General features: G+C 34.2%; 2 protein-coding genes and 1 pseudogene across 4 annotated transcripts; 1 reads left to right on the top strand and 2 right to left on the bottom strand.

The window, feature by feature from the left end:
• On the bottom strand, positions 1,762-4,298 carry LOC107624919 (NADP-dependent D-sorbitol-6-phosphate dehydrogenase). Its single transcript, XM_016327404.2, has 6 exons — positions 4,074-4,298; positions 3,712-3,806; positions 3,484-3,601; positions 2,825-2,942; positions 2,466-2,685; positions 1,762-2,233 (listed from the first exon to the last, which is right to left on the bottom strand). Exons 1-6 carry the CDS (start codon positions 4,144-4,146, stop codon positions 2,003-2,005), a joined length of 855 nt encoding a protein of 284 aa, XP_016182890.1. The 5' UTR covers positions 4,147-4,298; the 3' UTR covers positions 1,762-2,002.
• Positions 4,521-11,761, top strand: LOC107624918 (polyprenol reductase 2-like). 3 transcript variants are annotated; one of them, XM_016327403.2, is made up of 8 exons: positions 4,521-5,055; positions 8,824-9,196; positions 9,315-9,507; positions 9,681-10,018; positions 10,778-11,012; positions 11,107-11,202; positions 11,315-11,386; positions 11,490-11,761. In XM_016327403.2, exons 3-8 carry the CDS (start codon positions 9,340-9,342, stop codon positions 11,592-11,594), a joined length of 1,014 nt encoding a protein of 337 aa, XP_016182889.1. In that variant the 5' UTR covers positions 4,521-5,055; positions 8,824-9,196; positions 9,315-9,339; the 3' UTR covers positions 11,595-11,761. The 3 variants fall into 3 exon arrangements, with proteins under 3 accessions (XP_016182889.1, XP_020971175.1, XP_020971174.1); XM_021115516.1 differs by lacking the exon at positions 8,824-9,196; XM_021115515.1 differs by lacking the exon at positions 4,521-5,055 and having other exon boundaries at positions 8,776-9,196.
• LOC107626836 lies at positions 11,846-13,222 on the bottom strand (annotated as a pseudogene).

Here is a 13,948-nt window from a genome sequence, read left to right on the forward strand (position 1 = left end):
AAGTTTCAATAAAATTAAAAAATAATATTAACCTCTCAATTATTTTAATAATTGTCCAACTTTTTCTCTTTCCCAAATTTTCGTCTAATTTAAATTTAAATCTCACTTTTTTTTTTTATATATATCTCTTTCTTTACGTTTTGATTTTCAAATTTTATATAAATTTACGTGCAAATATATTGAATCTTTGGAGATACATTGACAATGTAAAATATTTTACACTATTGTGCAATAATATTTATTTTTTTATGACTATTCACATAATCAATACAAAATATAGTTATTTTTACTATATGATCTTACGTAATTATTAGATGTACGTATAAAATTATTTTACATTGACAGTGTATTAAATTAAATTATAAAAATATTCATAAAAAACTTTTGATTAATTAAATATCATATTTTAAAACTTATTTCTCCATGATTTATGAATTAAACATTGTAAAAATTCCTTTACCTAGTCACTAAAATTAATTTTAAATACTTGTTTAAATTTCTTATAATGATGACTTACTTTAAAAGTATATTTTTATGTCGTAAATAATAAATAAAAAATAATAAAATATTATAAAATATATTTAAAAACTTATTTTAAATACCTATTTAAATTCCTTATCATAACTTTCTTTGAAAATATATATATATCCTTGCTTTATAAATAATAAATTATTCGACAACAAATTAATCTTACATTTTTTTGTTTATAATATAAAAGCATATATCATTGTATATTATTTATATGTTATAAATACAAGGTTATTTTTTAAGAAATCAATTTTTGTATTATCATAAAAATGTCAATCGAATAAGTTTTTTTTTTCATAAACTCATATTGAAAACTTAGTCCATACTTAAAAAGATAATTTGGCTAGCCCATCAAAAAGCCCAATAAACATAATCACAAGCATTAAGATAACATTAATATATTCTACCTAATCACTTTTCTACATCCTTCTGACTGTGACAGAAATTGTCAGTGGATATGATCACAGTACTCATACGCGTCACTCATCCAATGACAACACATCAATTCCTCACATGCTGAAAAAATTTGCTTTCAGCACCATAATATTACCCTCTATATTATTGTGTATGTTGTTTGGTGGGAGAGATCGTTTTGATATCATTACTACTTGCTAGTTGCTAGCTATTCTAAAACTAACTCGAAGCAGTCGTTGGGAGAATATTCAAACATTTCCTAGTTGGCATACAGAACCGCTTCTCCACTCTCTTCCCTTTTTTTTTTTTAATGTACTTTGGTTTCTAATGTAACGGATAAGTCAATTCGCTTTTAAAGTTGATTTTTAAAGAAGCGAAAATTTAGTATTCTGCTGTCAACTTCAGTTGCTTTTCATCTTTCAGACGACATTGGAAACTTTCAAGCTAATTTTCACGGATCAGTCCCTTGATCATGCCACTGGCTGGCTTTGAAGGAGTGCAGTGTCAGGTAGTTATACGACCAAAGATGGATATATTTGGCTTCTAAAGAGGCAGATCAACTGGAACCAGCAAGCTAATTGGAATTGGATTTGGCGTGGCCACCTTCCGGAAAAAATAAAATTGTTCCTTTGGCCTTGCATGTATGATGCTCTTCCTACTGCTTTGCGCTTTAAGAGAGGCCTAGCAGATTCGGATGTGTCCCTGCTGTCTTGGCTTGTATTTAATATCCTGGGATTTCTACACACGAAATTCATTTATAAATTTTTTTCAAAGATAACATTTCCAGAAAGGTGTAAAGTAAAAACATGGATAAACAAGTTGAGCAACTAAAATTTTCTGAATTCTTATTTAGGGCACCTATTGCCTCAGGTGATTTTTTGGTCATCACCAAGCATAGTTCAGATAAGCAAATCTAATGGGGATTAAAAAGATTGGCTTTCACAAAGTTTAATGATAATTCAAATCTAAAAAGATTCAAGAACCCTGATATATTTGCATATTTTAAAGATCATACATGCCAACAAAAAAGAAAAAGATCCTAAAAAAGGGACCCGTAGACTCAAGCGAAAAGATCGATTCCCCAAAACCTGGCTGGTTGGTTAGTTCTATATTTCTTGTCCATACTTCCGATGAGCTCCATGTCCTCTTTAGATAGCTCAAAATCAAACACCTGGATATTCTTTTTCAATCTTTCCAGTTTCGATGATTTAGGAATGCCAACAGTGTTCCTTTGAATGCCCCAACGAAGAGCACTTTGTGCAGCAGTCTTTTTGTATTTTTCAGCCAGACCCTGAAAGTCACACAAGTTAATTCGTTAATTCGATTTCCAAAATCCTTTCAACTATAATAACAAAACAACTAATTCTTGTCTCATAAGGTGAGTTTCGCTAAATAGATTAAACAATGCTTTCATGTCCTATTGTAAATAAATTGGTCAAGTTCGCTTCTTAGAGATCCAACGAGTTGTTTTGAATAAATCATGCCAGGCTTTCGGTGTTTGGAAACTAGAATTGATAACTTACCTTTAGAACTTGGTCATCTAAACATGAAACTGTACCAAACCATTCTGTATCAGCCGCAGCACCTCCAAGAGGAGTATGGGCTGTGACACAAACCCCATGCTTCTTGCAAAACTTGACGAGCGAATCACGCTGGAAGTATGGGTGGGTTTCAATCTGATTCCCAGCAGGCTTTATCTTGGAATATGCTAAACAATCTCTGGTCAAAAAGATATCATAGTTGCTGCAAGAAAAACTCTTCATCATGTTCTATTTTGCATGAATAGAATGATCAATTTCTCTAGTAAATTGCTTCTAGAAATATCAAAGAATTAACCAAGCAACCAATAACAGTGAAGATCGTTTTGCAGGACTAATTTTACCTGATTCCAATGCTACGAACAAGATCTTCCATAGCATGCCAGGTAGTTTCCAGGAATATAGTGGTATCTATGTCCAACACCCCATCGTCACCCAAAGCACTATCAGTTGTACCAACACCTGCATGCGTGTTAAATATCACACACATGAATTAGATGGCACAAGTCTTCTTACAATCTCAAACAACATAATCTGAATGAATATATTATTAGAGTTGTAAATAGCTATTAAGTTAATTAATCACATGTAGAGTGATGTACAGTTAGTCAGTGGTGTCAAGTTAGTTAGGAAATTAGTTTTTGATTTTCTGTTTCTACTGACTCAGCACCATTCGGTTACTGAGTGTTGCTTCATGTACATGTATATATACTGCACTCTGCAGCTGAATAACACTGATTCCCTTCTTCATACTTCTAATATACATTTATAGAGACATACCAGATAAATCATTTCCTTATCAGATAGGTTTGCCCGTCGCCATTAAAATAAATAAAGAAAAAAAATTGATATACAACCCTCCCATGCAAGCATGTATTTTATTACCTTTTCCTGAATGGTGCGAGAAAAATTTGTACTTTCAAATTAATGGGGGATGACTTTAGGGAGTCTGCTCTAACTATTCCAAAAAAAGGGGGATAAATATAAAAAAAAACTGGTATACCAGTGAGCCTTGTAGCAACAGGGAAGTGAACCAGATACAAATCCAGATAATCCAATTGAAGCTTCTTGAGACTGCCCTTGCAGGCCTCAATAACATGTCCATGATCAGAATTCCAAAGCTGAAGTCAAATTGAATTCCCAGGAAATACAGTCACTATGCAATTCTCAGAAACCACCATTACTAGTGAAAAAAAATGGCATATTGATTTGTTGAGAAGGTGAAAGTGACCTTGGTGGTAATGAAAAGGTCCTCCCTCTTAACAAGACCACTAGTGAAGGCCTCTTTAAGCGCCACTCCAACGTCTGCTTCGTTCTTGTAATCAGCTGCAAATCCATTGCATTCAAATCTAGTCAACAATCATATACCTACTTATCATCATCACATCAAAAGGTTAAAAAAAATAGCAAAGTCATCAACAAAAATTACCTCCAAATTAGCAAAGATAGTAAGTTTTGACTCTTCAATCAATCCAAAACTAAACTTCCTGATTCGTAACTTAAAATATCCAGAAGAGAATAAAACCCTAAAATATTGATGATGATAAGATTCAATAAATTGGGAAAAGATTTGTAATTGAATAAGGAAAATACCAGCACAATCAAAGTGGCGATAACCAATTTTAATGGAATTAAGGATGAGATCCTTGACTTGATGAGATTCCATGCGTCACACACCAAGTCCAATGATAGGCATCTTGAAGCCGCTGTTGAGTGTTATCGCCATTTTCTTCTTTGCTTCAAGCTTCACAATACCTCTAAGTCTAAATTCACTTCGCTCTAACTCTGTCTGTGAGTGACAGTTTGCCACGAACTTTGTTATCGTTCCCTTTTATTCGATTTTGGGCTACCACCTTCGAAACATGCCAAGCCGATTAAAGGCCCAATATTGTGAAAAATTGACGTGAACTAACTAATTGTAACATTCCGTCAAAAAAAATATACTACTAATTGTAACGTTGTTACATTTTATATAAGGTTCTCAAAATCCGTTCGGACCGGTTGGTCGAATCGTGAATTGCTACAAAAATGAATCGGTTAAATGTTAAAATTGCCAATTTTAAAAATCGTAAGTGAACCGTCTAATCGGTTGAGAATCGGTCGGTCGAACCGAACCAGTACCGGCCGATTTTTTGAAATGGGAAGCAAACGGCGCCGTTTCATTGCTTCTGAATCAATGAACCCTAACTCCTCCACTCCCCTCCACTCTCGAGTCCAGCCTAGCCTCCAGAAGCAGAACGCGCTAGCCTCTCACTGTCTCTCACACTCAGTCCAGAGCTCCTGGTCCTCCCTTACTTCCGTCCAGCCACCGCCTGCTACCGCCGCCTTCGGAACTTCCACCTTCGAAGAGCCACCGCCTGCTCCCGCACTTCCTCTCCATCGCGCAGCAGCCATCGCAACCTTCCTTCCCCTCCATCGCTTAGCCACCGTGCGAACGTGGAAGCCTCCGTCGGGCAGCCACGGTGCCGTCGGCGCCAGCTCTGTTCCGCTGCAGCCACTGCCCGTTCGAAGGTGAACCTGTCGTGGTGTCTCCCTCTTGCCGTCTTGCGTGCTCTGTTCAAGGGGCTTCTAGCAGGTTGGTAAATTTTTTTTTAAACTATAATTGAATAATTTGTTGTTACTGTGAAGTTCTTTGAATTGTGAACCGTGAACTGTGAGCTATGTCTATGATTTAGATTTTTTATTTTTCTGTGAACTGTGAATTTTGTTGAATGATTGTTGAATAGTTAATAAATTATAGAACTTGTTTGTATGCTGTGTGTGTGACTCTGTTTTCTGAATAGTGGCACATGTTTTCTAGACAATTTGATAACACGTTACACTCTTTTACCTTATATACCTTCTTCCTGTGGTTTAATCTTTGGTTTCTATTTAATCCTGGGTGCCATGAAGGAAGTCATTGCATTAAGGAGTTTGGAAGCTTTTCCAAAATTTCAGATGGAAGTTAAACGCCTGTTCACTGAACTCAACTGAATTAAATCTAAATTTTACTTCTCTAAAGCTTAGAACTTATAAGCAGCTGTTTTTAACAAAGGTAAAGGGCTTTATATACACATAATAAATAAATCATATGTTAGAAAAAGATTGAAAAGACTGTAGTTAAAGGCAAAAATGGGTCATAATTTTATGTTAAAAATATTATGTGCATTAATATTTTAAAACTTAGATGTTAATTGTTTCATAATACACAAATGCTATTTGGACAGTTCAGAGTTGTTTAGACAACTTCGATTATAAACATTAAGCAACAAAGGTATTGGTTGGCTCTAATTTTACATTGTCCGTCTATATAAGATCCACACTTTGATTACTTACAATTAATTATGAATAATTATTGTTAGTTAAGTTGTGAATTTTGTTGCTGTAACTTGTTACTAGGTTGAATTATTATCGAATAATTTTGACTTATGAGATTACTAAGTTGAATTATTATCGAATAATATTATATCTTTGCGCGATTTGTTGCATGGTCCTTCGATTCATTCAATCTTTGAAATTTATCACCTTAACTTATACTATATAGTCCACAGGAAAATTCTTCTACACATAAAAAGGAATAAGGAAGAATTTTATTTTCAATAAAGTGAAATACAAATACTTATTAAAAACGTATTGGCATCACATAATAATTATTCTTCGAAAAAACGATAAATAGGGCTTTGACCTTTTGATCCGCGGATATTTAAGTCCTCAATGATTTGAAAATACATTTAAGTTCCTGATATTTTCTAAACTTAGACATATCAATTCCTCATATTCACTTGGGTCTGTCAGATCTAATGAAAAAATCAAACGTGACTTTTGTTGTACTGACTTGATTGATATGGATGTACACGTGAGAAAGTTTTTAAAATGGAACAGATTAGACTTAGGGATTGATTGGTCCAGATTTTGAAAAGATCAAGAATTTAAATATATTTTTAAATTCTTAGGGATTTAAATGTTTGCAGACTAAAAAGTCAGAATTGATTTGTCTTTTTTCTATTATTATTATGAAAAGGGAGAATATTTCTTCTTTGCGTGGTGTAAATTATAATTATAATTTTGCTTTGGGACGGGACACACAGGCCCCGCAGTTTTGACTTGTATTGCTTTCCCTAGCACTATGGGCCTGGTTTCTGTATAATTCTAACTAGGGGTGCACATGGGCAGGGTGAAGTCGGGTTTGATGTGACCCAGACCTGACCCGAAATATACACCGGATCTATTTATTAGACCCGAATCCGGCCCTAGATCCGATGAAACCAATACACTTTCGGGCCACAATTATATCGGGTGAAAAACCGGGTGAAAACTGGGCCGTTAACATTACATTATGTTGATACCTTCTTGTAAGTTAGCATGTAAAAATATCCAAATTTCCAAGACTCCAACCATTATTTAACATGGTAAAATTCACTTAGAAAAATATAACGATCCTTTGCTCGTTGAAGGTGTGCTCTCTCTCCTTGTGGGTTTCAGCTCGTGTGAGTGTGCAGACCTGGATGAGATTGGTCAATCCTGGGTTAAGCCCAGATTTGCGTGAAATGGGTGGGACCGCCTATAACAATAAACAAAATTATCGTATTTATTATGGAGTTAAATTATAAAGTAGTCTCTAAGATTTACAAATTGCATCGATTTGGTCTTGGATTTACCAATTGCATTGTTTACATTTTTGACATTGTAAAAAATGCACCTAGTTGGTCCCTCGCCCTATTTTCAACCATTTAACTTTGCTGCCGGTACATGGCAAATGAGTGTCACATTGTACACATAAAACGATGTCGTATAGATTCTGGTGCTAAAACACCCTTGGAACGACATCATTCGACAAATTTAGTGAGTTAAAAGTTTGAAACCTCAAAGTCTGGGATCACTTCATCTTCTTCCTCTTAAGTGAAACACTCAACGTATAAAATCCTATATAAATGTTGTCTAGAGTTTGAAGGTTGAAACTATTTGGCGAGGTGGAGTTCGCTCGCACTCTGAGCTCCGTGCACTCTGAAGAAAGGAGAAATGTTCTTTGTGAAACCCAGTTTTACGGAGGTAAGGATGTAGTGGAAAATATTTTTTTATGCTTTTCTTCTACATCATCAGCCTAGAGAAAAAAGCCATACCATATTTTTGCCCCTAGTCTGTATGAACTGGGGTTAGAAGTTATGAACTTTCAAATACTTAGCAACTATTTCTACGCAAAAACTCACATTGTAATTGAGACAACCAAAGAATGACTTATTTGAGTTGGTATCTGTTTTAGACCACCGAAGCACGGGGTGGCAGCTGCATCCACAACGCTCTTGCACCTGTGAACCTCTACTCCAACTTGGAGTTTTCGATGTTGATCACATAGAGAGCTTTCTTGACCCTGACTTGCACTCCCAATCATGACTCTATTTTCAGTTTTAAACAAAAAACAATAAAAAAGAGGAAGAAAAACATTGGTGAACAAAGAGAAAAAGAAGAAAAAGAATGTTGGTGAACAAAGAAAAGAAGAAAAATGATATAGAACTGCGGTTAAAATTAGGGTTAAAAATAGGTAGAGGACCACATTGGGTCAAATAGTTTTAATTGCCAGCTCAACTGTTTGTTACATACTCTAGCATGGCGTGTCAGTGCCATGTTATTGCTGGCGACAAGGTTAAATGGCCGAAAATAAGGTGAATGACCAACTAGGTGTATTTTTTACAATGTTAAAGATATACACAATGGAATCGGTAAGTCAATGACTAAATTAGTGTAATTCGTCAATCTCATGAATATTTTAAGGTTTAACTCATCTATTATGCATCATGATACTACTTATACATAAATTTTGTTTAATTATATTATGTATAATGGTCTTGTGTCATCACAATCTTTCTTCATTTATCTATTATCATTTATTTTATCTACTTTTTTATTAGATATTCTGCCGATTTTTTTTATATATTCAAGCCATTGGGACGAGAGTATACCATATTTTTTAATAATAAATGGGATTTATATAATACGTATAATAATAAAATTAGTAAAAATGATAAATATTTAGTTATATATATGTATGTATGAAAAAAGATATAAATAGACTTTTAATCCATCAATAAAATAATACTATATAAATTAAAATAAATTTTTGAAAGTGTTAAAAATTAGTTTTTAAATTAAAATTTACTTTGTATAAAATTGGTTTTTCTTTTAACTAATTTTTAAAAGAAAAATTAATTTTAAAATAAATCAATTTTTTAAAAGTAACCAATTTTTGTATAAAAACAAATTTTTATATAAAAATCAAATTAAAGTTGATTTTAAATCGATTAAAGTTAATTTTTGAATTAACCTTAGTCATGTACATCCGCTAACTCCCCTTTTTCTCATACCTAAGTTGGTAGCGCAGTAGAATCAGGGAAGCTACAATCAAATCGGAGCATGCGATCAGCATTAGAAATTGTGCGTATTATCCACAATGAAAGCAAAAATGAATAGCTGAGCACGCATAAGCCGAGTTGAAGATTTTCTACAATATGAGGCAGAGGTCTTTGTTGCGTGGTGAGAAGCTGTAAAGGAAGACCTTCCAAGACAGGAATGATGAGGATGAGGGCCACCTTCCATGCCGATCACTGCGTCCATTGATTCAGAGGCTTGGAGAGGGAAACGTAATTTTGGGATCCAGGTCGGGTTGGAGAGCGTGGAGTTTTTTGGGTCTGGGCCAGGTTATTTGTCCGGTCCGTGACCAAAAAGATAAAGTTGCTAGTTCGGTAGTTCCCACAGCTTACTCCTCATATCTTTCTTAACCTGCCCCTAACGCTTTCATTTTATGTACCTCATCTTAGTCATCTACCTAGTACTCAAAATAACTATGTTTCTCTGTTGAAGGTTCCATCATCATCATCTTATAGTAATGGAGTTGGAGATGCATACGATCCTTGCTCAATTGCTGAGACTAGCATGGATCGCTGGTACACTTCCCATTCTCATCGCTTCAATTCCAATTTCCAGACTCAACTTCCTCCATACAATCTTCTTGGGTTTTGCTAGAAGGGGAAAAATCATGCACTCATCTTCCCTGGTAAATATATCACTTTCACTCTCCTATATACCCTTTTCATTTTTATTACTTTTATCATTGTTATTGTATAAATTTTTTGCCTTTTCATGAAATGGATGTGAATATATGACCCATCTGATAATGAGGTGCTTGAAAGTTTGAAACTTTGCAATATATTTGATTTGACTTTGCAGAAATTCACGCTCCCTCAGAGATTCTTCTTGCACTTCTATATTGTTGCATCAATATGGACAACGTTCTTGCTTGTTACAACTTGGTGTTATGCATACACAATGGTGCCATCGGTTAGGGAATCATCTGCATACTCTACCATTACAAGCTACTTGATTGGAGGCTCAGTTCTGAGAACTGGTTCAACTACAATGCTTCAGAGGCATGCTGTTTGGCAAGCTGTTTTTCTTCTTTTGTTAATGGAAGCTCAAGTGTTGAGACGCCTATTTGAAACCATATATGTATTTAAATATAGCCCCTCTGCCCGCATGCACATCCTTGGTTATCTCACTGGAATGTTGTAAGTTTATTTCATAATCTTTCTAATTTACCTCCCTTGAACTCCCTTTCTTTTTTTTATTAGAATAATTTTGACTATTATATATTCCTATTGTGATGTGTGTGTGAAAGGCCTATTTGCTTGTTATTAATCTTAAATCATAGGCATTTCTTTGATAATCTTTGTTCTTATTGAATTACTTTTATTTGATTTCTTTTCTACATGCTACGAAATACATTTATTTATGACAGCCATTGTCATTTTAATAGATATGATTCAATTGTTCAGCTGCTATGCGTTTGTTATATCATAGTGTATAAATTGCCTTAAACTTTTTGGGGATGGGTATGACAATGTTCTAGTTGGCAAAAAGTTTTGTAGTTTACTAGTTTATGAATGAGACAACATGAAATTCAGATTTATGCTCCATGGAGACATTTTTTTGGAATGTTTGGACTGGAAACATTGTGCACCGAACTAAAAGAAAAACCGAAACAGAAGAGAAACTCTAAGAGAAGTAAGGGAAAAGCAAGCAGAACCCTGCAGTTGTGAATGACTAATTCCATATATATGTAACTACTCCTAGGTATATTTGAAGTGCTGCACGTTGATTTGAAATCTTAATCTAGTTTCAAGAATGAAGAGTCGTATGATCTGTTTCTTAGATGAATAATGAATTCTGCATTTTCTTTTACTATGCTTGTTATTTATCACTCACTGGTTGGATACATGCAAACACTAAAATGGGAATAATTGATTTGTTTGTTTTTACGAAGCTAGCTTCTACCTAGCAGCACCAATGTCGCTGTGTGCTGATTGCGCCTTCGATGTGTTGTACTTCCTAGTAAATCTAGTCACCAAGTTCATCGTCGTAGGCAAGGATCATATGCCACCAGTGGAGGTAGAACTTTGGCAAGTTGTAAATCCTCTTGTCAAACTTGGATGGAAGCATTGGATTGGTGCGGCTGTTTTTTTCTGGGGTTGGATTCACCAACAAAGATGCCATAAGATTCTTGTATGTAGCATCCACTTGAAATTTTTGACATTGAAATCTTAACAGTCTTCCAATTTCCTGTCATGTATTTGTCTGAATTTAATAATTTTGCTAGGGTTCGCTTCGAGATTCAAGACAAGCAGAGGAATATGCAATTCCTCACGGTGATTGGTTTGAAATTGTTTCATCTCCACATTATCTCTCTGAAATAGTAACACTCCCCCCTCCCACCCTCCTTCCTCCTTTCTTTCCCATATCTGTTTTCCTTGTGGTATTATGTGACTCATGATGTTGAATATGGCTAATGTTTGACAATAATGAAGGTTATATACGGCAGTTTTGTTGTTGCCACTGGAGGATCCGATCTAACCATATGGCTACTACTTGTTTTTGTGGTAATACATAAATTGTAGATTAGCAAGATTTTCTAATTCTTTAAGGGAAAAAATGTTTAGTTGATTTTCTTTTTCTTTGACATGTTTCTTTCAATTGGTTCAGCTGGCAAATCTGTCATTTGCAGCAGTGGAAACACATAGATGGTATCACCAGAAATTTGAAGATTATCCAAGAAGTCGGTTTGCTGTTATACCATATATTCTCTGAGATAATGAGACAAATAGACAATGCTTTTCATATTAGATTAAAGAAAAGCACTACGTTAATTCTCATAGATGTGCCTGTTCGTATGAACTTATTTAGTTTATAGAAAAAAGGCTTGTATTTAATATACTGAGATTTCTACACACGAAATTCATTTACAAATTTTTTTCAAAGATAACATTTTCAAAAAGGTGTAAAGTAAACAAATGGATAAACAAATCTAATGGGGCTTAAAAAGATTGGCTTTCACAAAGTTTAATGATAATTCAAATCTAAAAAGATTCAAGAGCACTGATGTATTTGCATATTTTAAGGATCATTCATGCCAACAAAAAAGAAAGTTCCTAAAAAAGGGAACTTTAGACTCAAGCAAAAAGATCGATTCCCCAAAACCTGGTTGGTTGGTTAGTTCTATATTTCTTGTCCATACTTTCCATGAGCTCCATGTCCTTTTTAGATAGCTCAAAATCAAACACCTGGATATTCTCTTGCAATCTTTCCAATTTCAATGATTTAGGAATGACAACAGTGTTCCTTTGAATTCCCCAACGACGAAGAATTTGTGCAGCAGTCTTAGTGTATTTTTCAGCCAGACCCTGAAAGTCATACAAGTTAATTTGTTAATTCGGTTTCCAAAATTCTTTCAACTATAATAACAAAACAACTAATTCTTGTCTCATAAGGTGAGTTTTGCTAAATAGATTAAACAATGCTTTCATGTCCTATTGTAAATAAATCGGTCAAGTTCGCTTCTTAGAGATCCAACGAATGGTTTAGAATAAATGATGCCAAGCTTTTGGTGTTTGAAAACTAGAATTGATAACTTACCTTTAGAAATTTGTGATCTAAACATCAAATTGTACCAAACCATTCTATATTAGCCGCAGCACCTCCAAGAGGAGTATGGGCTGTGACACAAACCCCATGCTTCTGGCAAAACTTGACGAGCGAATCACGCTGGAAGTATGGGTGGGTTTCAATCTGATTCATAGCAGGCTTGATCTTGGAATATGCTAAACAATCTCTGGTAAAAAAGATATCATAGTTGCTGCAAGAAAAACTCTTCATGTTCTATTTTGGATGAATAGACTGATCAATTTCTCTAGTAAATTGCTTCTAGAAATATCAAAGAATTAACCAAGCAACCAAGAACAGTGAAGATTGTTTTGTAGGACTAATTTTACCTGATTCCAATGCTACGAACCAAGAGCATGGAAACAAGATCTTCCATAGCATGCCAAGTAATTTCCAGGGATATAGTGGTATCTATCTCCAACACCCCGTCGTCACCCAAAGCATTATCAGTCATACCAACACCTGCTTGCATGTTAAATATCACACACATGAATTAGATGGCACAAATCTTCTTACAATCTCAAACAACATAATCTGAATGAATATATTATTAGAGTTATAAATAGCTATTAAGTTAATTAATCACATGTAGAGTGATGTACAGTTAGTCAGTGCTGTCAAGTTAGTTAGGAAATTAGTTTTCAATTTTCTGACTCAGCACCATTCGGTTACTGAGTGTTGCTTCATGTTCATGTATATATAATGTACTCTTCAGCTGAACAACATTGATTCCCTTCTTCATTTCACACTTCTAACATACATTTATAGAGACATGCCAGATGAAACATTTCCTTTTCAGATAAGTTTGTCCGTCGCCATTAAAATAAATAAAGAAAAAATTGATAAGGAAATGTTCAACAATCAACTTTTTTCTTTGCGTGGTGTAAATTATAATTTTAATTTTGCTCTGGGACGTGACACATAGGCCCCGCAGTTTTGACTTGTATTGCTTTCCCTAGCACTATGGGGCCTGGTTTCTGTATAATTCTAACAATAATAACCGCGCATCAACTACTAAAACTATCGTGATGGCTCGAAAAATGAAAAAAGAATTAAAAATTATAAAATGGATTCTTATCCATCTTATCAAATCAAAAGAAGAGCCAAGCTTGGGCCATGTAATAATAGCCTTCACCATCCATGTTCTTCTGAAAATGAGATCTTACTTTGTCTCTTAAATCTGCTCTCTTAATTGTTAGAATCTCAAGTAGGGTAGCCTAGAACGAAAAGATTTTCATATTTTGAATAGTTAATGAATTAATAGGTTAAATTTACTTTTATTTATTCATGATACTACTTATACATAAATTTTGTTTAATTATATTGTGTATAATGGTCTTGTGTCATCACAATCTTTCTTCACTTATCTATTATCATTTATTTTATCTATTTTTTTATTAGATATTCTGCCATTTTTTTATATATTCAAGCCATTGGGACGAAAATATACCATTTTTTTAATAATAAATGAGATTTATATAACACGTGTAATAATAAAATTA

The sequence above is a fragment of the Arachis ipaensis genome, chromosome B02 (assembly GCF_000816755.2).
Source record: "Arachis ipaensis cultivar K30076 chromosome B02, Araip1.1, whole genome shotgun sequence".
Taxonomy (NCBI): domain Eukaryota; kingdom Viridiplantae; phylum Streptophyta; class Magnoliopsida; order Fabales; family Fabaceae; genus Arachis; species Arachis ipaensis.

Bases quoted from the DNA above. Each gene is read 5' to 3' on its own strand.
- LOC107624919 (XM_016327404.2), bottom strand. From the start codon at position 4,146: ATGGAATCTCATCAAGTCAAGGATCTCATCCTTAATTCCATTAAAATT. The intron at 3,602-3,711 runs GTCACTTTCACC...ATTTGACTTCAG, and splicing joins ACCTTTTCATTACCACCAAG to CTTTGGAATTCTGATCATGG. The intron at 2,686-2,824 runs GTAAAATTAGTC...TTTTTCTTGCAG, and splicing joins GTTCGTAGCATTGGAATCAG to CAACTATGATATCTTTTTGA.
- LOC107624918 (XM_016327403.2), top strand. From the start codon at position 9,340: ATGGAGTTGGAGATGCATACGATCCTTGCTCAATTGCTGAGACTAGCA. The intron at 11,203-11,314 runs GTAACACTCCCC...ACAATAATGAAG, and splicing joins CACATTATCTCTCTGAAATA to GTTATATACGGCAGTTTTGT. The intron at 11,387-11,489 runs GTAATACATAAA...CAATTGGTTCAG, and splicing joins GGCTACTACTTGTTTTTGTG to CTGGCAAATCTGTCATTTGC.